The sequence below is a fragment of the Lygodium microphyllum genome, unplaced genomic scaffold (genome assembly GCF_053477565.2).
Source record: "Lygodium microphyllum isolate KBCC unplaced genomic scaffold, Lygodium_microphyllum_v1.1.10 scaffold_280, whole genome shotgun sequence".
Taxonomy (NCBI): Eukaryota; Viridiplantae; Streptophyta; class Polypodiopsida; order Schizaeales; family Lygodiaceae; genus Lygodium; species Lygodium microphyllum.
This window is the reverse complement of record NW_028229761.1, coordinates 52,402-80,246: the sequence shown is the minus strand read 5'-3', so window position 1 is coordinate 80,246 and position 27,845 is coordinate 52,402. Positions and strand designations below refer to the sequence as shown.

Sequence of the window (27,845 nt, the reverse complement as noted above, 5' to 3'; positions counted from 1 at the left end):
CGGTTGTCTCTCTGGGCATTCGGCCATGAAATGCCCCAATTTACCACATGAAAAGCAGTGTCCTGCAAAGTTGCCCCATTTCAAGCGAAAGTGCAAAGGATGCATGCCAGAGCAATTGAGACGAAGCCACGCAGGCCTTTTTCTGGCCATGTCCCATAACATGCATAAACGGTTTCGATTCATAGCCCTTAGGCTTGGGGGAACCAGCACCGTTCCCACAACTGCCATCGCATCCTTTAACAATGGCCAATAGACCACTGGACAATTTTCCACTTCCACCCACACCGGGCATTCTTGTTGAAGCAGGCGCTGGAAGTCTGCCATAGGGCGCCATGGCACAGCATGGACCAAGCGGCGATCAAAGAGTAATGGCAACTTAGACAGGAGCTCAGCCCGATGTGTCTCTGATTTCCGCAGCACCTCATAAAAGCCGCGGGGTCCAAGAAAGATCTCCTCAACACACTCCCCTTGCAATAAATGGTGCAGCCACTGGCGAATATGGGAAAGCACTGGGATCCTGCCAATGAAGAAAAGTATAACGGCACGGTCATAAAACACCGAAATAGACCGCAAGACTGATTTCGGGTCCACCGTGGCTTCCAGCACTTCATCAGTTCCCGAGTCAGAAAAAGTTTCGTGATTATGCTGGACATAATCGCCAAGCAGAGTATTGGCAAAGTCCAGCAAATGCTCCCAGTCAATCTCCTGCGAATCCACAGGATCAGAGGCAACCTGCGCATAGGAACGTTCCTGAGGGCCCATTATCTCGTCAAAAGTATGCTTGGAGCGTTTGCCCGCAGGCGGCAGGTCAGAACCAGAAGGCATCTCCTCCGTGCACGGCACCATATCCTCCGGCTCCTCTGTATCAGAATCAGGGCCAAGGGCTGCCACCGTCCAGTCTATAAAATCCTTATCCAGGCCAGCCATACTGCTGTCCTCTCTCTCTGTCAGGGCACGCAGCCAAGGGCAACGTCGCAGGTCCGCGGGGCAGGTCAGCCGACCTCACAGGTCAGCCGACGTCTCGGGTCCGCAGGGCAGGTCAGCCGACCTCACAGGTTCAGCAAGGCGGGTTCAGCAGGGCGGGTCAAACGAGGGGCCAGGCGGGCGCACCGACACAGGGAATCGCGGGGCAGGTCGTCGTGCAGATGCAGGGACCGGCGGACAGGGAAAACAGCACAGTCGTGCGCGCGGGGTCTTGCAGACGGGCAGATCGATGTCGGGCAGGGGGACAGGGCACGAACCAAGGTGAACGTGGGCGAAAGGCGCAAGCAGGCACGAACTAGCTCGGACTAGGGCGGACAAAAACGGCGCGAACCAGGGCGGACTGGTCCAAACGAGCGCGGACGGGTCAGGCAACTGCGGCAACGGGCCAGACGGGCCAAACGCGTGACGAGAGGACATGCAAGGACAAAAACGGCGCAAACCAAGGCGGACTGGTCCGAACGGGCGCGGACGGGTCAGGCGACTGCGGCAACGGGCTAGACAGGCCAGACGCGCGACGAGAGGACGTGCGACAGGCGCAAAAACGATGGGCGCAGAGTCAACGGGTGCAGAGAAGGGTTCAGAGCTCGCTCCCCGCCATCGCGTTCCTCTCTCTCTCTCTCTCTCTCTCTCTCTCTGTGTGATGGAAAATTTATATTAATTACGAAAAAAAGTAGATAAAACAAGATTATAAAGAACAGTGTGGCTCTAGGCCATCATATATCAACCAGATACAATGGTTTCAACAGACACAAGAGGACGAGTGTGGAAGAGGCACCCTGAGACTAAGCAGACACATGCTCAAGAATGCACATGAGATTTGGCCGCATGGGCCCAGGCCTTGGCAGCCAATGTCTGTAGCACACCGTCTTCAAAGAAATCTCCCAACACTGCAAAAGGATTGGGCCTGTATGGTGCATCCCATGAGAAGGAGGGTCCATCTGCAAGGCTGAAAGTACATCCTAGATACTTGCAGTCCCATGGAGTAATCATGCGACCACTAGCATCAAGGGCCAGCTGGGCCAAATGGTCGCAGGCGCACTGTGGCAATGCTGCTTTTTATGGGGCTGCCGACCCTTGGGGCTAATAGGAACTCAGGAAATTGGCATATCCAAGGATGTCTTGACAACGCAGATAAGTATGGAGGAGGTCTAGCAAGATAGAAGGGTCAACAAGTACTGCAGGCACGGAAGTCTCCTTGGCTTTGGCTTTATTGCGAGGGCTTCCGTCCATCCTTGTGTCTCCAGATCTGAAGGAGAGGTGGGCTGTTTGGGTTTAGGCTGGCTCATTAAACAACTGAAAATATCCACTTTTTAATTATCATTCTTTTTTACTCATTAAAAAGCCCAAAAAAGGCATTTTCGCCATTTCCTATGCCCAAAAGACTTCTTCTAGCTCCAATATGTTCTATACAAGGCACTTTGTGTGCTAATAGGCCTCACCACTCACTCCAGAGGCTGCTGCCAATTTTTCCTTGACCCTCCATCAGCCAAAACCAGATTGCATGTGGCTCCTCCTGCTGCATTTTCGCTGCCAGATCATTTTGAAAATGCACCAACCGTGTTGTTTCTGTACTTTTTTCATCTTTAATTCAAACCCATCTTTGCTGCCAAATTAGGGTAGCAAGATTGCAAAAAGGAAGCCAACTTATTGCTGGTATGACACAAATGTACAAGAGATAATATAATGTCTCAACTTCTCATTCCACCTTTTGCTCAACCCCGTATTGCTTGCACTATAAAATTTATAAGTTTTTCACTCAAAAACTTCATGTCAGAAGGACCTGAATTGCATGTTAAGAATTTTTAAAACCCACACCTTGAATCATTTGAGAGGCAACAGTTTGAAGGCATAATACCTCCTCTATTGAATGGTAGCTTCCGAATCGGTTCACCATCACCAATATCAACATCAAATACTGCAGCCCATCAAAAGCCACCACCCCCAATGAAAAAAAAAGGAGGAAATAGTTTGTGACCGTTCAATAATAAATGCAAACTGAAGTCGCAAAAAAATCAGATACAATGCAACTTACCATAATCGTACTGCATTCCATTGAGTGTTGGTCTTCCTTCGTGACTTTCTGGACCATCAACCACTTCCCCAATCTGATTATAAATTTTGCTAAAAGTCATGTCATCAGCCACATGTTTAAAAAATCCACAATGGAATAAACCTCTGTGCACATACCTTGTCCCACTGAAACTCCTTTGCATTCCAAGAATATGCCACAGCATTATCTCCTTCCCTGATTACCTTTGTCTGACCATTTCTGGTTCCTGATGGCACACACAAACCATTATATTCAATAAACAGTATGAGGCCAACAGTCTAGAATAATGTGCAGCCCCTGAGAAGCTTGAAATTCTATGTATATCCTATAGAAATTCCAGAACAGTTCAAGTTTGCAAGCAAACCAAGCTAGTGTGTACCCAAGCAAGCATGTAATGATGATGAGTGCAGGAACTAGAAGCTTAAAATTCCACTTGGTTTTTGTTCGGAAGTTTTTATATGCCAGCCAAACAGATATTCATGTCATATATATAGCTGGTCCTTTTTCTGGACAAAGTCACACACTCCAGCTTCATTTAAACCTAGTGAACAATTGGCATACTGTAGTTTAATTTTAAATATTCCTTCAATCACCAAAAAGCATCCACCAACCTAAATATCCTTGTCAATCTTCTTTGCATCTCACATCCTTAACTGCAAAAGGACATGTTGTTACTACCCATGACTAAGATCAGATAATCAAAGTCGCACTCATGTACTATGGACAGTCCATACCATGCAGTATGGTACGTATCCATACACATTCATACCATAAAACTGCACATTTTTCCCACCTGTTGCCATGCATCTGATTGTTGAAATGACGATTTTTGGCCATTTCTGCCCTTTTTTTGCTGTTTTCTACCCATTCTTTTAATGTATCTACTCTGATCTAACTACTCCTAATGCATGTTGTGCATGCAACATATGCCATAGAGATTTTGACTTTTTACCCTCTGTATTCATCTGATACTGTAATTGCATTGCTATTTTGGCTTAAACATGTGTTCTATCATCTATGCCTTATAAAACCTAAGGTACCATTTAGTGCCATATTTTATCGTACCTTACTGAATTGTACCTTTTGTACTTGACAACTATGCAGATAACTTATCCATGTTCAAATAAACTAAGTCTTGAATCATGAGAACAAAATTGTTTTGGAAACTCGCTTTCTCCACACAAGAGTCCCTATGGCTTTGGGGGGTGATGTTTGAGGAAGAGGACTATGAAGGATGAATCAGTGCAAGGTTGAAAATTCAACGAGTCTCTGTGACCCTCCAGAGCTCAAAGATGAGACTAGTGGGAGACTAACAGTATTACTACAGGAGGATTCACAGTTCTAATAGAAGGGCATGCCCCATGGAATCAAGAGATCCATTTGGGTTAAAGTGAATGCCTCGTCTTAAATATGGACCAGTATAATCCCATCAGGATCTAGAAATAATTAGTCTGTTTTGCAAATAGCCTGCATCCTGGTGGATTGAACAAGAGTCTATTGACCCAACTAGGACTCCATGACGGATGAGTTATGAAAACTGCAAGCTTAGGGAAGAACCATATGAGTGGATCAGGATTCAGAAACGCATGCATGGGTTATGAGAATCGCAGTCAATAGATGGATCTGCAATACCTCGTGAATTCAAAATTGGATACATGGGTTTGTTAGAGGTTGATCAAAATGCCCCCCTCTCAATTACCCACCTGTGTTCCATGTGCCCAAAGTTGTAAAGCCTCCAAATGAGAAGCTATGATAGATATTGGATATTGGTAGGCTTCCAGTTTAGACAGTGGAAGAGATCTAGCAAGTAGTCCAAATGGTCAAGAGATAGCCTATCTGGACTTGACCATTGAATTAAGTGGGAAAGAGTAAATGGATAAAATGGAGTAGACACACAAATACATGCAAGGGGGTCCAGAAACCCTCTATTGGACTTCAGGAGTGGAAGTCCAATGGCCAGCCTCCCCCTATTGAGCTCCAGGAATGACTTGATTATTAAGTGTATGTTGTTTCTGAGATATGGACAGTTCATACCAATGCAAGATCAAGGTTTCAGAGATGCTTAGATATCAAGCCCAATCAAGTCCTACAATTTATTCTTTATTCTCTGCAAAGTCAATTTAGCAACTAAACATATTCCAAGTAAAATAAGTAGTTTTCTATCGTCCTTAAATTAGCATGAACAGGAGCACCTTGGTTTTCAGGATGTTGAATATATGCATCGCTTTTCAATCTTTCATCCTTTAAAGCATGCTTTTGCAAAATTACTTTATATGATAAAGCTTCAAAAAAGAGAACACCCAAAATCCCCAAAGATCCATTAACAGCCTGAAAAACATCACTGAAAGGCATTCAGCCTGAAGCAACATGAACTGATTATGGAGCCCTGATCTAGCTTCATCAATCACTAAGAGAATCTTACTCAGGCATCAACTCAGCTGTCATCATTATCAATGGTTCCATTTCTGCTTCTAGGAGAAGATTATGCAAACTTTGAAATCGGTCAAGTAAAAGTCTAGAAGCTGAACATTTCAACAGGTTAATTTTTACATCAGAGAAACATCTTGTTTGGTGTACATGAATTGAGATTTCTAGCAAAAAGTTTCCTGGCATCATGTACCGAGGGACCTACAATCATCTTCTCATGATAGGGAGTGGGTCTTCCCCATTCAAGTGTCATGTATTTTGTGCACCCCCTACTTGTCCACATTTTAAAGTTTCATTAGTAGATAAGTGTAATTCATGGAAGGAATAATCTGTCATACAACCCATTCAACTTCACACATAACATCTCCATGTTCCCATGTTGACACAGTACATCATACTTGAGCTGATCTTATTCTACAATTTTAGGGGATATTGGGATTATTTACAAGCCACATTCAAGTATGTGTTGGCCCATACGTGGAGGAATTGTGCGATTAATTGAAAGAGAATGAAAGATGATCAATGAATTAATCGATGCACGGCAACTCAATCACAAAATGAGAGGTGATGTATTAATGAGAAATGAAATGAAATGAAATGATATATTAACGTCTACAAAAGGCCAAAATGACCTATGAGACCATGAGTTACAATCATATGTATGATGGTACAACTGTCTGGGCAAAATATGTAGCACAAAGCAAAATAAGAAAGGAAACTAACTATGGCTATGTGTAAAACATAGAGCTCTATCTAGTAACAATGAGCTCCAAATGGTACAATCTCATATGGGTATGGAGGGCCTAGCTCTAGCCCGAGCAATAATCCCCTATATCCACCTATGAAGGTGTCGTCGGTGTCTGTGTCGAGGCCTAGGACGTCTGGATCGGCTAAACTGAACGGCTCAATCAATCAGTACTCCTTGTCTGTGTATGGACTGTGGCTGTAACTGTATTGAAGTCTTCTGAGTCTCCTTTGCAAAGAAGTCTATGAGCTGCCTCTGTGAAGGGCGTCCGTGTCCTAGAGCAGCTGTACTCCTGAGGCGCATGTCAGGAAGCCGTCATATCTCAAGAAGAAAGAGATCAAGGCATCGCTGATCGGTAAAATCCATGACTCTGGAAAGTGGTCCAAATCCGTCTCTAAAGAGACAGTGGAAATGACCACGAACCTCATAACACGCTGCGCAGTGGCAAATATAATTCTCCTCTGTCTCTGGCTCTATTTGGCATATCTGGCATAAGCACTCCTTTGGTGGGATGGATCTATATCTGCCAATCTCAATCTCTAGCTGATGTGAGGAGGTGTGCAACTGGCCAATAGTACATCTAATCCCATGGGAAAGGTGGGTGTCCATTTATCTCGGGCGAACAATAAATCCATCATCTGCAGTATATATATTTGGTGTTCCTTTCACTTCATTACATGGTGTATCATCATCTTCACAGTTTCATTTTCAGTCCTTAAATGATAAAAATGAACAAAAAGAATATGCACCTCATACACCTCACTTTCAAAACACACCCATTCCACCACATTCTTCCGTTGCTTCACCACTTCCATTTACACCATTTACATTTCCATTTTAGACACCTCATATCGCACCGCACATCACTCCGGGGGGGTATGGAAACATAGGCACATCCTTTAGCACCTCATCCTTCCCTCAGCCGGCTGGTGTTCCACCTACCTTATACACACTTTCGGGATCATTGCAACCTAGGTATCCCACTCAGTTTCTCCCGAGTGTGGATCAGTTGCCTCCACAGTTTACCTCCATGGCATTGCCTACTAGACCTTCTAGTCATAATGCTGTGACCTAGCCTTACTTTGGACAAGGCTACTATGTCCTAGTGCCTCCACCTACACCGGCACCTTATGAAAACATTCATGTTCCAGTGCCTCCGCATCAATCAGCACTCATTAGACGCTCACAGCCTACTTCTACCTACCCACCTCTTTCCACCCTCCTTACTCTTATCAGACACTCTCGCCTCCACCATCTTTTCCACCATCATCTTACTCCATCCACCCGACACCTCATGGTTCTAGCTTATCTTCTGCCAAGAATGCATTTAATGACAAGACTCGTTTTAACGGGTCAAACTTTACTACTTGGTGGAATTTGATGAGAACATGTCCTTGATTCACAGAACCTATGGGATCTAGTGAAGGAATCGATTAGGCACGGAGATAGAGGTAGAGAGACCCTACACTCAGTGAGGGAGACAGAGAGAGTGCGAGTGAGCAGAGTAGAGAGTGAACACATTTTCTCGGTACAATGACGAGTGTACCACTTTAGGTTTTAGATAGATATATGTATGAAAGTACAATGTGCTAAGGGTGTGTTCACATCCGTGCACATATAAAAAGCGTGATGACCCTTTATTCCCAACAACCTCCCACCTAAAGGCAATGTGTCTTAAGAGGAGAAAAGAATCAGCTAAGTCTAAGAATGTACAAAGCTGAAATAAATATATCTATCCAACTCCCATCATTTGTCGGCAATGAGCAAACCGCTCTACTGGAATACCCTTCGTGAGAAGATCTGCAAGATTATCATCTGTATGCACTTTGACAAGCTCAATGCTCTTGCTGTCAAGTACATCTCTGATGAAGTGATACTTCACCTATATGTGCTTTGTCTTTGCATGAAACACAGGATTCCGTTCTAGCATGATAGCACTCTGACTATCACAATGGAGAACAGGTAACTTTGTGATGCCAAGCTCTCCCACCAGACGTGAAAGCCATAAAGCCTCCTTGCATGCCTCAGTGGCAGCTACATACTCTGCCTCTGTAGTAGACAATGCAACATACTTTTGTAGCCTGGAGATCCAAGAGACCGCTCCTCCTGTGAAAGTAAACACATACCCAAAAGTCGACTTCCTGCAGTCCGCATGACCAGCATAGTCTGCATCCGTAAAGCCAACAACAGATACCTTTTGCTTTTCAAAGCAGATGCACAATTCCTTTTTGCCTTCGAGGTATCTCATAATACCTTTCACTGCATCCCAATGCTTCTTGCCAAGGGTTGCCATGTATTTGCTAACCATTCCCATTGCAAAAGCAATGTCAGGACGTGTAGCAACCATAGCATACATCAAACTGCCAACAGCTGAAGCATATGGTATCTTGGCCATTTCAGCCTTCTCATCATCAGATATAGAACTATCCTCTACACTGAGTTTCACATATGGAGGCAATGAAACCCTAATTGTTTCCCCCCCCTCCATATTGAAATGCTGCAAAACTTTGGAGATATACTCCTGCTGAGATAGATAGAGTAAACCTTTCGATCTATCTCTGAGTATTCGCATGCCAAGAATGTGATTTGCATCACCTAAATCATTCATGTCAAAGCTGCCATGAAGACTTTGCTTCAATGAAACCAAGGCATGAGTATCCCTGCCAGCAATCAACATGTCATCAACATACAAAACCAAGATAATCAGGCTGCCATCTGCTGCCTTCTTGGTGTACAAGCAGTGATCCACTTGACTTCTATGAAAGCCTTGGGACTGCATGAATATATCAAACTTATGATACCATTCTCCTGGTGCTTGTTTCAGCCCATACAAACTTTTTTTGAGTTTACATACCATTTTTTCTTTCCCTTGTTCAACAAACCCTTCAAGCTGCTACATATATATGTCTTCATGCAGATCACCATATAAAAACGCAGTCTTTACATCCATCCGTATGAGCTGCATATCCTCAAAAATGGTTCTCAATGTAGTCATCTTGACTATAGGAGAGAAAATCTCATCAAAGTCAATTCCATGCTCCTATTTGTACCCCTTTGCAACCAATCTTGCTTTGTACTTTGGTGAGGAACCAGAAGTGACCTTCATTTTGTAAACCCATTTGCATGGAAGGGTTTTCTGCCCTTTAGGCAATTGCACCAAGACCCAAGTGCCATTTTTTTCAAGAGATTCCATCTCTGACAGCATGGCTTTATACCATTTGTTGCTTTCCTATCTGTCCATTGCTTCCTTGAAGCAAGACAGTTCACCATAGTCTGTCAACATGACATACCAAGCCACATTAATTGCACCAGGAACAAATCTGTCAAGCTGTCTAGTAGCCCTAGACGATCTCCTAACCCAATGGTCATTGTTTGCTGGCTGTTCCTGCAAATTTCCATTTTCAGCATGCTGTCCTGGCATTTCAGCCTACAAATCAGCATTAACAGCTTGCTGTCCTGGCTGTTCTTGCACATGCAATGGCTCATTTTCACGGGCAATAGCTCGTTGATCATTTCCAGCATCATTTCCTGCATTTACAGGTTCATTTACAGCAGGTATTTGCTGCTGTATAACGGGCACATTTTGCTGTCCAAAATGTATTTTTTCCCGGAATACAACCCTACGTACCTCCTCAGTCTTTTCGGGTTGTCTGTGCATGTAATCTTCCCGGAAGATAGCGTCATTGCTGCGTACTACTTTCCTTTTCTCGGGATCCCACAATCTATACCCCGTTTCACCCTCGTCACCATATCCTAGGAAAATGCATTTACAGGACTTTGGCTCAGGTTTGCTACGTTTTTCTTTACGAATCTGCACAAAAGTCTCGCAGCCAAACACTTTTAGATGAGCATATGAAGGTGGCTTGCCCGACCACGCTTCTTGGTGAACTCCACCCCCCCCAAAAGACCTGTTTGGTGACCAATTAATCAAGTGAACGGCTGTCATAACAGCCTCTGCCCAAAAACCATGAGGTAATGCAGCATGAGACAGCATCGTACGGACCATATCTTGTATGGTCCAATTCATACCCTCTGCAACTCCATTTTGGGTCAGATTATGAGGGGCAGTGAGCTCCCTCTTTATCCCTTTGCTCTCACAAAATTCCTGAAAGGCCTTGGACACATATTTCCCACCATTGTGAGAGCGAAGACACTTAAGTGTCTTATCTATCTGATTTTCAGCCAATGCCAACAATTTTTTAAACTTGTCAAGCACTTCAACCTTGCTACAAATAGGGTAAACCCATACTTTCCGTGTAGCATCATCAACAAAGGTGACAAAATATTTCTTTCCCCCTAAAGATAATCCTGACATTTGACATACATCTGAATGTACTGACTCTAGAGGAGAAGATTTCAAAGAAAGAGACTTTTTGTGAGAAGTCTGTGCATATTTGTCATAAATACAATCATCACAGTGCTCAAAATCAGCATAACGAAGACAAGGCAAGTAACCCAAACGAGAAAGCACTTTCATTCATATTTGACTCATATGTCCCAACCGGCCATGCCACAAAGAAACACTTGGCTACTCGGTCACGGCAACAACATGGTCACGCACACTAGATACATGAAGTGGATACAACGTATCACTCTTGCAACCTCTGGCAATAACCCTAGATCCCTTACAAATCTTCCATTTTCCATCACCAAAGGTGGTATGAAAACCATCATCATCTAGCTGCCCTGTGCTAATCAAGCTCTTCTTGAGCTGAGGTACATGCCGTACATGCTGAAGTGTAAAGACAGAGCCATGCTGAAACTGAAACTACACACTGCCAATACCTGCAATCTCACATGCATAGTTGTCCCCAAGATGAACAACACCATGTCGACCCCCTGTATATGCGGAAAACCACTCACGATGAGGGGTGACATGAAAGGAAGCACCTGAATCAAGAATCCAAGTATGCATGTCATCATCTGTATCTGCAAGTAAAGCATGTGCAACAAAGTATGAAGAGACAAAGAGTACGTCACTCCCACTATCACTATCATGAGTGACTACATTCACCTCTTCAATTTTTACACTACTCTTCTTAGGCTAACTGTCCTTCTTCTCTTCCTTGCAATCATCTGTCTTCTTGCCTTTTCCTTTCTCTTTCTTCCATTTGTAGCAGTCACGTTTAAAGTGACCCTTCTTGCCACAATGATGGCATTCAACATCTTTGCCACGTGATTTACTGCATCCCTTGCCATCATATTTGCCCTTTTGCTGTGATCTGCCCCTAGTATGCAAAACACTAGAAGACTTGCTAGATGCATTGTTCTGCCGATTCATCTCTTCCATAAGTAGAGCACTCTCTACATCAGCATACAAAAGGATCACATTAGAATTGCTCATAGCAGTCTTGAATGTATCCCAACTCTCTGGTAGAGTGCAAAGTAAGAAAGTAGCCTTAAATTCCTCATCAATCATGAACTTCAAGGCAACCAGCTGGCTGAAAATGGATTTAAACTCACTCAAGTGAGTAGACATTGTTGTACCTTCTTTCATACACAAATCCATAAGCTTTTTCAGCCAATATACTTTACTTGCACCGCTCTTCTGTGCATACAATTCTTCCAGTCTAGTCCATATAGCATATGCAAATTCCAAACCTTCAATGTTGAAGAGCAAGGCATCAGAAATCCATAGCTCTATGGTTGAGCGTGCAAGCTCATTCAACTCATCCCAATCGTCTTGATCCATGTCCACAGGCTTTGCCCCTTTAGTTTTGATCGGCTTTGCCTGCTTCTTTTGTAACAGGATATTGTAGCACTGTTTTTGCCACATTGCAAAATTATGTGCGCCTTCAAGCTTCTTTATATGCATCAAATTACTGCTGTCATTGCTGCCAGCCATGGTTTTCAGCTCAATAGTGACCAGAAAACCAGTAAATGCAGGCCGAAATTGTCACCCGAGTGACCAAGGTACAAACAAGTACCAATCAGCAATAAATGACCACGCAGAAGTACAGATTTCAGATCTGTAAGTCAGATTTCAGAAGCACCAAACCAAGTGCTACAGCATTATCCAACTGATTACAACTGTTCCAAAGGGCATGTGCATCACATTACATGAGAAATCCCTAAATTTCAGCTGCAATTTCTGTTGTACGTGCAACCACGGGCATAAAATTTGACAAGAACGGTCAAAAGCCCCAAATTTTTGTGCTCAAAAGCGTCAAACACACATCTCCATTTCCTCTGTCATGCATAGGACTGTCCAATTTTGCCAAAGTAAAGCAATTTCAGCAAAACCCCCAAATTTCACCAAGTGTTGATGTCCAAATTGCGCGGAATTCAACCTGCATGTACATAAAGTGACCAAATGCTGCACAAATTTTGCCCAAATTGCAAAAACCCCAAATTGCACGGGATCCAATGTGCCTCAATGTCGAGAAATTGGGTTAATTTCAGCCCAATTTGTGCATGTACACGAAAATCCCCAAATGTCGGGGACAAAATGTCACAAATTCCTGCAATTTCTAAGACAAATTTGCTTGTCCTACATTAAATTTCCCAAATCTTGGAAAAGCCCCAAATGTCTAGGTTAAATGTTGAGAAATTTCACTCAGATGAGCAAATTTTCAACAATTTTGGAGAAATGCCCAATTCAAATGCACACAATGTCTACAATTCCAACGCAGATGCCTCAATTTTTCACGAACAATGCTCAGTCTGGCAAAGCCCCAACTTTCTGGGCCAAAATTGCACAAATTTGATGTTTTGTGCTTGCACGCGTGAACCGCGGTTAGAGGAAGGAGTTTGAGAAAAGGATTTTTTTGAAAAAAAAAAGTTTCGAATGACGGGTCCATTGACCCATCAGGCCTGTCTCTCGTCCTCCCTGTCGCACGCTCACCCGCTGGTCCCGTCACCGTCGCGCGCTGGTCTACGGAAAGACAAACCAGCTAGTCAGCGCTTGACTGTCACCGTCGCCCACTAGTCCCGTCACCGTCGCCCGCTGGTCCAAGCACCTGTTGCAGGTCACTCACGGCCTGCCACACGACGGCTGCTACCCACTACTCTAGTCGACCGTGATGCGTGTCGCCTATCGCCTACCAATCGCCACAAGCCTTGTCGCACAGCTAGAGCCTGGCCCTCGCACACTCTCCACAGCTTGTCCGCTTTCTGCAGCTCACGACTGCCTCAGCCTGACTGACGATCGTGCTCAGCACACTCAGCACCTTACGCTCTAATACCAGTTTGAAGGAATCGATTAGGCACGGAGATAGAGGTAGACAGACCTTACACTCAGTGAGGGAGACAGAGAGAGTGTGAGTGAGCAAAGTAGAGAGTGAACACGTTTTTTCGATACAATGACGAGTGTACCACTTTAGGTTTTAGATAGATATATGTATGAAAGTACAATGTGCTAAGGGTGTATTCACACCTGCACATATAAAAAGCACGATGGCCCTTTATTCCCAACATCTAGTGCAAGGGTTGGAACCCCAACCCGATCCCGCATTTGTTTCTTACGAGGTCATCCGCTCAAGGAAGGCTAGGAATGCCTCCGCTATTGTCGAGCTGATACAGGGCTTATTGCCAGAGTTTCATTCTCAGCTTCAGCATTTTGACTTAGCGTCAGAGCGATGGGCACACTTGATTGACCGATATGCGGCTCGAGATAGGACCCGTTGTATTAATCTTGACCATGAGCTTCAGTTTTTCAAAATCACTGACCGGGATGACTTGAAAGTCAAGTTGGCTGTGTATCGGCGTCTCCTCGCTGAATTCTCCACTACGGGGACTCCCAAGTCCTCTGACGATCAGGTCACATTGTTCCTAAATAAACTCCCCAAGAAATACTTCATTTTGTGGAAGGAATAGTTTCAAAGCCTACCATGCCTACATTCTATGAATTTGAGTGTCAGCTATTGCGTTACGCATGGTTGTTCGATCAGTTTCATATGAATTCCTCTTCAGAGGGGGCTCTTCTTGCTCATTCTCAGAAAGGGCAACAAGGGAAGGGCAAACCAAACCAAACCTCCACTCAAAATCAAAATCAAACTCAAAAGCTAAATCAATCTGGGGATTCTCAAGAAAACTCCCAGTCACAACTCAAACCTGGGTGGCAGAATGTACCTAAAAAGAATAAGTATTGTCAACATTGTCAAAAGATTGGCCATTTTGACGACGAGTGACACAAGGCACAGCATCAAAACTTTAGTCTCAGACCCCCGCCCCTCAGTCGGGCAACCCCCAACAGGGGAGGCAGGATGATGGCAAGGGGCAGTTTAAAGGTCAGACTCACACTGCCACCGCACAGTCATCTCAATCGACAATGTTCTCAACTCCAGAGGGCTTGTCTGACTAGTCTGCAAAGGTCCATATCGTCTCCATAGAGACATCAGATGCGAGTCTCGTCCATATCTGTGAGTTGCCTCCCGACAAGGTTACTGCAGAGGCCCACTCGTCTCAGTCGAGCAGTTCAGCTCCAGTTTGGATTGTGGACAGTGGAGCTACACATCACATGACTCCTATAGAGGACATTTTCCGTACCCGAGCCCCTACAGCCGAGCGGGTCCATGTAGGAAACAACTCCTCAGTCAAGATTCAGGCTCAAGGTTCGTCACTTTTGCCACTGACAAGGGTCCGGATCTGGCTTCGCTGGACAATGTATGTATATCATGTCCCTCAGCTTGGGGTGAACTTGTTATATGTTCAGCAGCTTTGCCGGTTGGGGCGAGCAGTTTTCTTTATAGCGACCACAGTCGAGGTCCTTGACTCTCTGACTAGTTTAGTGATTGCTCGCGGTGAGGCACAGCTTAATGGCCTATACCACATGACACTTTCTGGCCGAGCTGACCGCCGAAGGCTCCGTGTTCCATAGCTTCCAGGCCTTAGCCACATCTCGGGAGCCTACGCAAAATGAGTGTCTTTGGCATTTTTGCTTAGGGCATATTGGTTAAGACTCACTTTATGAGTTGCCACGCCGTGAGCTAGTTGAGGGCCTTCCACGCCTGAAACTAGCTCGAGATGTCTGTAAAGCCTGTCAGCTCGGGAAGCAGCACCGTGCTCCATTTCCTCAGCAGTCTACACATAGAGCGGAGGAGCCTCTTAGATTGATTCACGTTGATCTTTGTAGGCTGACATTCACTGTCGCTTTGAACGGCACGCCTTGGGGTAAATCAAAATTTAGGCTGGCCTAATTTTCTCGCCCTATTTTGGGCCTGAGAGGGGGTGTTGTGCTAAGAAATGCACTAGCCACTTTAACAGCCCCAAAACATGCTTATTTTAGGCTTATTTTAGCCAAAACCCTAAAACAGGGAGCAGATCGAGAAAGTGTCACAACTCTATAGAAACAGAATTTGTATCCTTTTTCATTAATTTGGACCATTTCTCGATTTGTGCGTGTCATCCTTGCGCAGGGGCCATGCTAATCTTCTCTGTATCGTTCCAATTTTATCAGATGTCTCCGAACTGTCACAACTCTATAGAAACAGAATCTGTATCCTTTTTCATTAATTTGTCTATATAATGATTTATTAAATTTATTTCCTTTGCAATAATTAGATATAAAGAAAAGTGCATTGGAGCTGGCCACTGATGAGTGGTCACAGGTTATGGTGGACCCACGCGGTGGGTTAGAGAAAAGATAGTTCACACTTCCACCTATATGGCCCGATTGGGCGCCTGTGCCTAGAACTCACGCATATCAGGGTTAGACTCGCACACAGAAAGGATTGATGCCTTGAAGTGTGGACTAGATCCACCAGAACAGACAGTTACAATCAACAAGATGGCATGATCATGAAATGCTTGTATAATGTGCATGTGTGGGCTGAAAGCTTGAAATGCACATTTCTTTGCATAGGAAAGTCACATGAAGATTCGGATACCATTTTTGCGATGTACACGGAAAAAGCTCTCATATGACACACATATTGGGGGGGTCCCTAAATTTTAGGAGATCCCTAAATTTTAGGAGGTCCCTAAATTTTAGGAGCCTCAAATTAGCCTAAAAATGCTAGTCCTAAAAAATAGGGATGTCATTCTAAAAATAGTAAGTTCTGTACTCTGACTGTGCTTACTAAATTTGGTTGTTTCTATTCTTGACAGTATTCAACCCAAAAAGGAAGGCCATAGAGAAGAGACAAGTGTCAAGACACTTGTCACACAAGTTTCCAAGTGTCCCACCACTTGTCACATCTCATGACATGTGGCTGGACACTTGTCTTGTGCTACTCCACTTTTCCCTTTTGTACTAGCTCTTCCCTCTCCTATAAATAAGAGCTCGTTTTTCTTCATTCAGCATCATTTTTCTTTGCTGTAAACTCATGTAGAGCACCCACAGATAGCCAGAAACTGGCCCCATCCATCCCCATCATCATCCCCCACTTCTCCAGTATCAAATTCCTCCATATTCCCTCTTCTATCACTGCTGTTTTACAGGACAGCAAGCCTGTAAATTCATTACAACACCTCCTTTTCAAGCTCTTTCTTCCATTTTAGCAACAAGAAGTAAGCCTTATCCATGTACTACTGTTCAACGATGGAGAAGGCTGATTTCCCCTTTTTCTTCTCTCATACTGTAAAGAAATCAGTTCTTATCATTGCATAATAGATAATGCATGTGTGTTTGTACATCTTTGCATGATCTTGTGAGAGTGAGAATTACTTCTCCTCACTCTCAGGTTGATTGTAACTGAGCTCTTCCCTAAGGGACTTGGGTTGAGCAGAAATACATTCCTTCGGGGGGGGGTTGCCCATCTTCAACCCTCAATCTTGTCTCCATTACTGTTACATTTTCATGGCTGTAATTTTGTGAGTAATTTTCATTTTCAGCTTTAAGTGTTCATTCTCTTTTATATTAAATCTTGAAAACAAGCGAATATCATAATTGTTAAGCATACTACGTTGTTCGAGGTGTTTACAGTGGTATCAGAGCTTTGGCTCGGTCCTCACCCCAACACTGGTAGTGATTACAATTATAAGTTTGTTTGTTTTCAGCCCTTGCATTGAGTGCTTGAGCATATTTTTCTTAGAGTCTCAATGGATCAATCGAGTGCTATCCTTCAAGCCATTCAAAGTCTTAGAGAGGAGAATCAGCAAATTCGTGAGCAACTTCTCAAACTAGAAAAAGTTGAGAATCCCAAAGAATTCAAGGAAAGAAGCCCATCTACTTCAAGGAGACAAAGCCATACCAATGAAAGGAGCCGATCAAGAAGTCCAACTACTTCTAAGAGGCAGTCCCATTCTACTTCAAGACAAAGAAAGAGATCGCGTCGAAGCTCATCCTCTTCTTCAAAGTCATCTGGCGCCTACTCTGATGGACGCTCTTCTAGTGACGAAGAGTCACACCCTTCTCGTGGAAGACCTCATCATCGTCAAAGGCGTCGACATTCTTCACCCTCGTCTCCATCTTCATCCCCATCAAGCACTTCATCATCTTCAACCTCAAGATCCGAGCATGGACGAAGGCATAAGAAGAAGAAGAAGACTAAGTCACTATCTCAACTTGAAAAGAAGATCAAGTTTAGTATGTATGATGGTTCCCGAAATCCTGATCTTCTTCTGAATTTTATTCGTCAATTTCAAATTTTGTATGGTCGTGACAAGTATAAAGAAAAAGAAAAGATTAAGTTTGCAGCTTTACATTTGTCCGACTTAGCCCATACTTGGTGGACGGGGTTGGAATATGATCATGCTGCCCCAAAATCATGGCGGTCCTTTGTTCGCATGATACAAAGCCAATTTCTTCCTGTTCATTTCAAAAGAGATGTAAAAATGGAATGGGATCGGCTTTGGCAAAGGAAAAATGAGTCACTTGGTGACTATACCAAGAGATTTTGGGAGCTACTTTTGAAGGTCCAACATTTCAAGAAGATCAGCAGTTCGGAAAAGCTTAGGAAGTTTCAAGGAGGTTTGCATTTTAAACTTCGTACTACTCTTAATCATTATATAGACAAATTAATGAAAACGGATACAAATTCTGTTTCTATAGAGTTGTGACAGAAAGTTAAGTGGGAGAGAATCTAGAACCCTACTTTTCTATAAATTGACAGCCAGCCCTCCACTCTTTTACAATCTCATTTTTGCAGGTTTCAGGTGTTACCAGCTTGCTGCCCACACCCCGGTCACGGAGGACATCTCAGCCCTTGCTATCCATCACTGTTCCCTACAGTCTAGCGCCTATTTCCAGCCCTCCACACGCCAATTGCTGCTGTTTCTGCCTAGCGACTAACTGTTGTTCATCTGCACTGCTGTCATACAGCCTGCCACGCCAGCAAACGGCTGCGTTTGCAGGCTCCAGCTGCTGCCCTGACAGTTTTCTCTCTCTTGTCTGCAGTCGCTGCAGTCTTTCTCTCTCCTGCAGGCTGTCCTGCCTGGGTTTTCAATCTTTCTCTCTCCTGCAGGCTCCGATTTTAGTCTTTCTCTCTCCTACAGGCTATCCTACCTGCGTTTTTAGTATTTCTCTCTCCTGCAGACTCCGTTTTTAGTCTTTCTCTTTCCTCACTATTGTCTGCATCAGATCCAGATTCTCACTGTTGTGTTTGTTGGTGTTCGACATTCGGAGGCTGCCTTGCTGCAATTCGGGATCCGTTTGGAGTACGACACACTCTCCAGCTCATTACCCCTGCCCTGATCCTAGACATACAGGAGTTCGAGAGTATTCATTCACTGTATAGTGTGTTTGCTGCATGAGCATCGTATTATTAGTAGTCATATCATTTCATTTATTCACTGTGTTCATTGTCTGTGCTTTGTCGTACGGTTTCTATTTATGTTTCTTTGTTAGGGTATTTTTCTTTACATGCCGCTCTAAAGAAGTAAACAAGAAGGCCCATGGTGGACCCCTCGCAATCACTCATATGTAACACCCTATAAAAGGGAGTCACAACAATGACAATGGCATGCACTTTTTGCCAAAATTGCTCATTAAGGCACGCGCACTACATGGATTTGGCCTCCTCTCTCATGCTCATCCCACTCATTTCATAGAGTGGACACCACTATCTGACACAAGGTGGACCGCACCTCATAAAGGCACTCCAGCAATAACCACATGTAAGCAAAGCGAGTTGAAGAAGGCTTCTTCAACTCCAATGTGTTATGCTCACGATACATCGCAAGCACCTTTACCTTTACTGTGAAGAAGGTGAGAACTGATGTAGCTTTGCGGACCACCCTCTTCACCCACTTGAGCTTCCCAATATCCTCTACGAGCAAGTCCAAACAAGGACTTGCATATGGAGCCCACACAATCATGGGAAACTCGGCCTCAAGCAAATGGCACATACGCCGATGTATTATCGATAACAACTTGCACCACATTCGAGGGGCCCGCCTACAACCACAATATACACATTAGAAGTATACTAACAATACTTGGAGGTTAGAGAGAGAAAGAGAGAGTTAAGCCTTTCAAGTTCCAACTTTGAAGATTCAAGAATAATCAGAGATAGTGCCCGAGGGGAAAGAGAGAATCGAGATAAATATTCGAGAGAAATTAGAATAGGGAGATAGATAGTTATGCATAAATCAATTATAATAATGAAAGAAAGTAAAACAAAAGGCAATGACAAATGTATATCTCAATGATAGCTTGCTGAATGTGGTGGTAGATGAAGCGATAGATTAATGTGTCCGTCGTTTTCCTCCCCCTCTTGCCAATATCTATGTCCCGCAAAAAGTAAGTGCCGAGTGGACATGAGACAAGTATATTGATGATGAGAATGGCAAATGCTTGCTGAATTGGTGTGAAAGTATGGAGAAGAGGAACACCTTTTGTAGATGAGAGAATGGTCAAACAGTCAAAGAGGGGTCAATAGTCAAAGAGGGTTACCAGCTGGATGGAATCCGAGGGGGGGGGAGGGGTGCATAGCTGGAAAAGGGGAAGAGATGAGGTATCCAAGGCTTGCCACCCCCCCAAAAGTGCCATGCTTGCAAGATGTGCCAGATTAAAGCACTGGCGGCATGCGAGAGGACACACAAACGCAGTAGCCAAGATCCGCTTGTTTTTTTGTACGGATACGTACAGTGCGATCAGTACCATACGACGTATGAAGACAACTATGAAAATATCCATGCAAAGAGAGTGAAGAATTAGCCTTGTAGAAAAGGCCAAGATCTTGGTTGCCTTTAAGATACCAAAAGACACGCTTCACTACCTGCCAATGAAGTATTGCAGGGTTGTGCATAAATCTGTTCAACTAGGAGACATCAAACTAAAGATTGGGGCTCATGTGACAGGGGCTCACGTGACATAAATAGATCAAGCATCATGTTGCTTGTGTCAAGAAATGACTGAGCAACCAGAGAGACAGTAGCGTTTGCAAGGAGAAACATAGTGTGTTCGAAAAATACTAACAAGAGAAGAGAAGAGAAACTCAAATGAATGAAATGAAATAATGAAGCGAATCTGACATAAGGGTGATGTAGCATGAAGGATGCCTTGGAGCAAACGCAGGGATGATGAGGTGTTGCCTAGAGCAAGAAGACTGCCGTAGAAGAGGAGCCTTTGAATCTGCAATGCAAGGATGAAGAGGTGATGCCTGGAGCAAGGAGACTGCCATCAGAGAATGGGGAGCCTTTGAGTCTGTAAACGCAATCCTAAAGACCAATGCCAACTGCTGGGGAGTGACACCGAGAAGACAAAAGAGCAAGAAACTGAAAACACAAATGTAGTAGCCTCTAATGATGGAAGCACCAGCTGGAGGAGTGATGCCTAATGACTAGGGAGTGGCCAGCAACCAAAACGCAAGCTATGGAGCCAAAAAGGGTGATGCTAGTTGCTCCTGATACAAATGCCAGGAGAGTGGAGGACCTCCAGGGCAACCAAACGATGCCTTGTAATCCGAGAATGCCACCTGAAAGAAGACCTATGAAGATAGGCAGGAGACCGTATGAGCAGTATAACCTAAAACACAAGGTAAGAAGCCACTAGCTCCGTTACACCATGCTGGCCTAAATACAAAGGCCTAATCATAAAGTCGTTGCTAAAAATCCAAGGGCCCCAATCAAAGATAGATCCTCTAGAGATTGGATAGAAGGACACTAAAGGAGTGCTCAAAAGAGAGCCACTCCTCGAGAGTGAATGATCGATACAAAGCCCTAATCATAAAGTCGTTGCTAAAAATCCAAGGGCCCCAATCAAAGATAGATCCTCTAAAGATTGGGAAAGTCGTCGCTAAAAATTCAAGGGCCCCAATCAAAAATAGATCTTCTAAAGATTGGGAAGAAGGAGAGAAAAGGAGTGCTCGAAAGAGAGCCACTCCTCGAAAGTAAATGATGGTGGCTGAGGAACTTCGAGAGTAGTAGGATCCCCCTCTGAAATTGGAGAAGTAAGAGCACCCTCTGAAGCCGAAGAAAAAGGAGATGCCCCCTCTGAGGGCAAAGGAAAAAGATCCCCCTCTGGAGCCCCCTCTAAGAGAGATAGGGACCCCAACTCATGGAGCATGGCCTCCGAGGTGTCTAAGGACAAAGCAAGTACCATCGGTTGTGCCGAAAAAGGTATCTAGCACTCGGAAGGAGCAAAAGTCAGAGAGCACCCAAAGGTGTTTTCTTGAACCTGAGGAAGGTGAGCAAAGGGTGAACAGTCACATACTCGTAATGGAGTGGACTGTGGAGGAAATGTGAGCCGTGGGAGCCACTTGACCCGAGAATAAGTGGGGGAAACTCCCAAGCAGTGTGGTGGTCCCCAGGAGGACTTATCACCTTGTGAGGTCATAATGCTTTTGTCTACTCATGAGGGCTTAGCGTGCCTCGGATATGGCTTATTGCTTTGAGTATAGTAAGCTGCGAGCCGATGCAAAACAATCTCTGCAAGAAAGGAGAGGTAGCACAAGGAGTGTCTGGGGAAAGACGCGTATACTCCGGTGAGGTAGGGAACTGTCACAACTCTATAGAAACAGAATTTGTATCCTTTTTCACTAATTTGTCTATATAATGATTTATTAAAAATTTGTTTCCTTTGCACTAATTAGATATAAAGAAAAGTGCATTGGAGCTGGCCACTGATGAGTGGTCACAGGTTATGGTGGACCCACGCGGTGGGTTAGAGAAAAGATAGTTCACACTTCCACCTATATGGCCCGATTGGGCGCTTGTGACCAAAACTCACGCATATCAAGGTTAGACTCGCACACAGAAAGGATTGATGCCTTGAAGTGTGGGCTAGATCCGCCAGAACAAACAGTTACAATCAACAAGATGGCATGATCATGAAATGCTTGTACAATGTGCATGTGTGGACTGAAAGCTTGAACTACATATTTCTTTGCATAGGAAAGTCACATGAAGATTCTGATACCGTTTTTGCGATGTACACGGACAAAGCTTTCATATGACACCCATATTGGGGGGTCCCTAAATTTTAGGAGGTCCCTAAATTTTAGGAGCCTCGAATTAGCCTAAAAATGCTAGTCCTAAAAAAAAGGGATGTCATTCTAAAAATAATAAGTTCTGTACTGTGACTGTGCTTACTAAATTTGGTTGTTTCTATTCTTGACAATATTCAACCCAAAAAGGAAGGCCATAGAGAAGAGACAAGTGTCAAGACACTTGTCATACAAGTTTCCAAGTGTCCCACCACTTGTCACATCTCATGACATGTGGCTGGACACTTGTCTTGTGCTACTCCACTTTCCCCTTTTGTACTAGCTCTTCCCTCTCCTATAAATAAGAGCTCGTTTTTCTTCATTCAACATCATTTTTCTTTGCTGTAAACTCATGTAGAGCACCCACAGATAGCCAGAAACTGGCCCCATCCATCCCCATCATCATCCCCCACTTCTCCATTATCAAATTCCTCCATATTCCCTCTTCTATCACTGCTGTTTTACAGGACAGCAAGCCTGTAAATTCATTACAGCACCTCCTTTTCAAGCTCTTTCTTCCATTTTAGCAACAAGAAGCAAGCCTTATCGATGTACTACTGTTCAACGATGGAGAAGGCTGATTTCCCCTTTTTCTTCTCTCATACTGTAAAGAAATCAGTTCTTATCATTGCATAATAGATAATGCATGTGTGTTTGTATATCTTTGCATGATCTTGTGAGAGTGAGAATTACTTCTCCTCACTCTCAGGTTGATTGTAACTGAGCTCTTCCCTAAGGGACTTGGGTTGAGCAGAAATACATTCCTTCGGGGGGGGTTGCCCATCTTCAACCCTCAATCTTGTCTCCATTACTGTTACATTTTCATGGCTGTAATTTTGTGAGTAATTTTCATTTTCAGCTTTAAGTGTTCATTCTCTTTTATATAAAATCTCGAAAACAAGTGAATATCATAATTGTTAAGCATACTACGTTGTTCGGGGCGTTTACAGGAACAAAGGTCGATGTCAACAATCTTCGGGGGCCAGAGCATTCTTGCTGCAATAGGAGCACTCAAGATGCAGGCAATCTGACAATGGAGATGCAATGATACCGTAAGGCCAACCTACAAAAGCGAGCGTGGGAAGAAGAAGAAGGATATCTCCCAATGACGCAACGAAAGTAGAGTAATAATTACATGTTGATGTTGATCCTACAACCGGTCCCTGTCTTCACTGATGCAGAGGAACTTCGCAGCTCACTAAGCACCTCTAGCTCTAATACCATGTCAAGAAATGACTGAGCAACCAGAGACCCTTTACATGCCCAAGTATAAATACATTTTATTCTTTGTGTGCCAACACATTGTTGGTACACTCTTATCGAATCGTGCTTGACTCTACTCTCACTATCTCCAGTCGTCACACTCTCACACTCACTCCTCTCAAACTTCTGTTACTCTCAGCTGAGCTCCAACAACTGGTATCAGAGCTTAAGGTTCTGCGCATTTTACGAGATCAAGGTGTAGTCGAGTGACTGCATGACAGGGCTGATGTTGAGTGACTACGTGACAAGGCTGACGTCAACGAGCAGGCCCAAGCAGAAGCTGTGACTAGCTAACGAGCTGACAAACAGGAGGCGATAGGAGACAGGTAGCGGGCACAAGCCTTCTAACCAATCGGTCTGACGATAGAGGTTCCAGCGACCAACATGACGGAGTGCAGGCGACAGCTGGAGTTCAGTGCGACAGCAGCTGAATTTCGTTGTGGACCTACTACCAACGACGACCAACGCAGATCAGCGGAGGCACCGCGAGTCCCACGACGTGACGCCTGTCGGTGGGTCAACGGACCCATCAATTTATTTATAAAATCAAGAATCTTTATTTTTCTTTTCAAATCCTTTTTCGAAATTCCTTCTCTTAGCAGGAGTTCACGCACTGTAGGCACTAGTCACAAATCTATGCAGATCTGGCCCAAAATTGTAGGGCTTTTTCCAAATTTGATATCTTTTATGCCTACTAGTGATTTTCGAGTCACAATTTGCAAACATTGCGAGTGGTGATCTCAATTAATTTAGAGATTTTGCCAAATTAGTCAAAATTTTGCTCTTTTGAGCAAAATTTCTTGACACTGGATCCCAAAAATTTGGGGCTTTTCATATATTGGCAAAGTTTTGCTCAGCTGGGTCAAATCAACTAACATTTATGCAAGCTTGGACTTGAAATTTTGGAGTTTTGGGCAGAATTTGATAAATTTCTACATTTTTGCCCGTGTGGTGGTTAGTTCATGTACAAACAGCATAGATTTATTTCTGGTTGAGGAAGAACAGCACTGTGTTTGATGGTTCACCTTGTGCTTTTGCAGTTTAGGGGCATTTACTCTTGTGTTCATGATAAAATGGCTGCAACTTCTTCTAGTTCAGACATCAAGAGTTTGATGGAAATCAAACGGTTTGATGGTCATGGCTCTGACCTTTGGAAAGACCGTATGCAGGGCATTTTGTTCCTAAAGGATTGTGAGGATGCTTTGCAGGAATATAAACCCGCACTAATGTCTAATGCACATTGGGCCAGAGTAAATAAAAAGGCTATGGCCTACGTAAAGATGGGTGTCACTGATGACATTCTGATAGACATTAAGGGTTTAGATACAGGTTATGCAATATGGGAGAAGCTGAAAACTACTTATGAGATCACCACACCTATTAATTAGGTGCATTTAATGCGCAAGTTGGTGAATAGGCGACTGGATGAGTCAAAGCCTGCAGCTAAGCACTTGAGTGCATTTACAGGGATTTTAAATCAGCTTAAAGATGCAAAGTTGGACTTTGATGATAAGTTGAGGGCGATCTATTTGATCATGACAGTGCTTGACTCTTAGGAGACCTTGGTGGTTTCACTCAACAATAACCCCAATCTCTCATATGATGGGGTGAGGGGTTCTATCTTCAATGAAGAAATTAGACGTATGTCTAGTGGGAAAGGCAGCAACTTAGCTTACAATGTAAGAGGCAGGGCTAAAAATAAAAATGTAAATGCAGGACAAAGAAACAGGAGCAAGGGCAAAGAAAAGGAAAAGAGTGACATTACTTGCTATCACTGTGGTCAGAAGGGCCACAAGAAACCTGGTTGCAGGTATTACAAGAAGGAACAAGAGAGAAAAAAGAATGCAGGAGATAAAAAAAAGAATGAAGACAAGACAAATGCATCTGAGGCAACCAAAGGCAAAGAAAAGGCCAATGTGGCCTTTAGTGTGGTCATAGAGGAACTTTTAGATACAGAGGATGATGTATTATGTGCAACTGATTATGATGCACTTATATGTCACATGCAGGATATGCAGATTACCAAGGCTGATGTGATTGATGCACTCTTGTCAGTTGATGATGGTGTCACTTAGACTTGGATTGTAGACTCTGGTGTCTCTTTCCATGTGACTCCTTGCTTGGAGTGTTTTACTATGTTCAATGCAGGTAGTTATGAAAAGGTGTATCTTGGAAATAACCATGCTTGCAGCATTGATGGGATTGGCACTGTACATTTGTCTTTAGACAATGGTCAAGAGCTTGTGTTGAAAGATGTCAAATATGTGTCTAGCATTAAAAAGAGTTTACTATCTATTGGTCAGCTTGACTTGCATGGCTACACCACATTGTTTGGTGGTGCTTTGTGGAAAGTAAAAAAGGATTCCATGCTGATTGCAAAAGGAACCAAGAAGGGCACTTTGTATTGTTTGCACTGTAAAGCCTTGAATGGCAAGTTTCTTGCAGTTGCTGAAATTTGCAGCCACTTGAAGTTATGGCATAAGAGATTAGGCCATATGAGCCAAAAAGAACTTGATGTTCTTACCACTCTAAAGAGGGTTGATGGAAAAGGCTCTAAACTTGGCTTTACTCTAGTGTCTCTCGTAAGTCTAATGTCTTGGACTTAGTGCATTCTAATGTATGTATTATGCGTGTGAAATCGTTGGGTGGTGCTGCATATCTTGTCTCCTTTATTGATGACAGTTCCAAGAAGATTTGGGCATACTTGCTGAAAAAGAAAAGTGAAGTGTTTGCTGTTTTTAAAACTTTTCATGCATTTGTAACCAGTCAGATAGGTAGAAAGCTGAAATGCTTGAGAACTGATAATGGGGGTGAGTTCACATCGATTGAATTCAAGTCCTCTTGTGACTTGCATGGTATTAAGAGGGAGCTTACAACCCCTTACAGCCCTTCTTCAAATGGGGTGGCTGAAAGATATAATAGGACTTTATGTGAAAGAGTGCGATGCATGCTGTCCACTGCTAATCGCCCTCATGAATTTTAGGGAGAGGCACTCAAAACTACGGTTCACATTTGCAACCGCTCTCCAAACAGGTCCTTAAATAATGGCATCCCTGAGGAGGTTTGGTCTGGCAAATCGGCCTCATATGACCATTTACGCATATTTGGCTGTGATGCTTTTGTGCATGTTAGGGATGAGCCGAGGAACAAACTTGACCCAAAATCCACCAAAAGGCATTTTCATGGGCTATAGTGATGAGGGTGAAGTTGGCTACAAAGTGTGGTTACCTCAGTCCAAGAAAATTATTCGCAGCCGTAATGTTGTGTTTAATGAGGCAAAATTGCTGAAAGGTACTTTAGCCTCTAATGAAGATATGAAAAATGTGAAGTTTCAAAGTTTGCAGCCACCTATTACTTCAGAAAATGAGCCTCATGGTGTTGTACCACAAGCTGAAACTGATGATCAGCTGGTTATTTTTGAGCCAGATGATGATGGACAGCAAATAGGAGCACAAGGAGGTCATGGACAGCAAGATAGGCTTGCTGATTATGAAAATGCAGGTGCTGGAAATGAAAATGAAGGTGTTGTACAGCATGAACAACATGCTGAAAATGGCTTACAGCAGCCAATAAATGTTAAAAATAATATACCTTCAAATATAGACCCAATTCCTGAAAATGTTGATCGTTGGGTACACAGGTCTACACGCGTAAGAAGGTAACCACATAGGTTTGACCCCTCCTTGCATTATGCGATGCTTACAAATGAGGGTGAACCTCTTACATACAAAGAGGCCAAGTCATGTGAGTTCAAGAGTAAGTGGGAGCTTGCTATGCAGGAAGAGATTAAATCTCTATATGCAAATGATACTTGGGATCTTGTGTCATTGCCCAAGGGAAGGAAGCCACTTCCAAACAAATGGGTGTATAGAGTAAAGACAGTTGATGGGAAACCCAAGTACAAGACAAGGCTAGCTGCCAAAGGGTATGCACAAAAGGAAGGGATTGACTTCCAAGAGGTTTTTTCACCTATTGTGAAGATGACCACTCTACGGGTGCTTTTTTCTCTCACTGTTGTTTTAGACTTAGAGTTGTATCAAATAGGTGTAAAAACAGCTTTCTTGCATGG

The 27,845-nt window shown here is 43.7% G+C and overlaps 1 protein-coding gene and 1 non-coding gene across 2 annotated transcripts in view; both read right to left on the bottom strand.

Moving 5' to 3' along the window:
• Positions 1 to 2,696: 2,696 nt before the first annotated feature.
• The window catches only part of LOC148008191 (ubiquitin homeostasis protein lub1-like), a 69,652-nt gene continuing 44,503 nt past the window's right edge, over positions 2,697 to 27,845 (bottom strand). Inside the window, exons 11-14 of the mRNA XM_087674434.1 lie at positions 3,172 to 3,260; positions 3,017 to 3,089; positions 2,840 to 2,899; positions 2,697 to 2,764 (exon numbers count right to left, since the gene is read on the bottom strand). Of these exons, the coding sequence (XP_087530560.1) occupies positions 2,697 to 2,764; positions 2,840 to 2,899; positions 3,017 to 3,089; positions 3,172 to 3,260 (290 nt within the window). The remainder of the gene's footprint in view (positions 2,765 to 2,839; positions 2,900 to 3,016; positions 3,090 to 3,171; positions 3,261 to 27,845) is intronic.
• Positions 15,517 to 15,621, bottom strand: LOC148008192 (U6 spliceosomal RNA). The gene has a single exon (XR_015690222.1). It is a non-coding gene; the product is annotated as a U6 spliceosomal RNA (small nuclear RNA).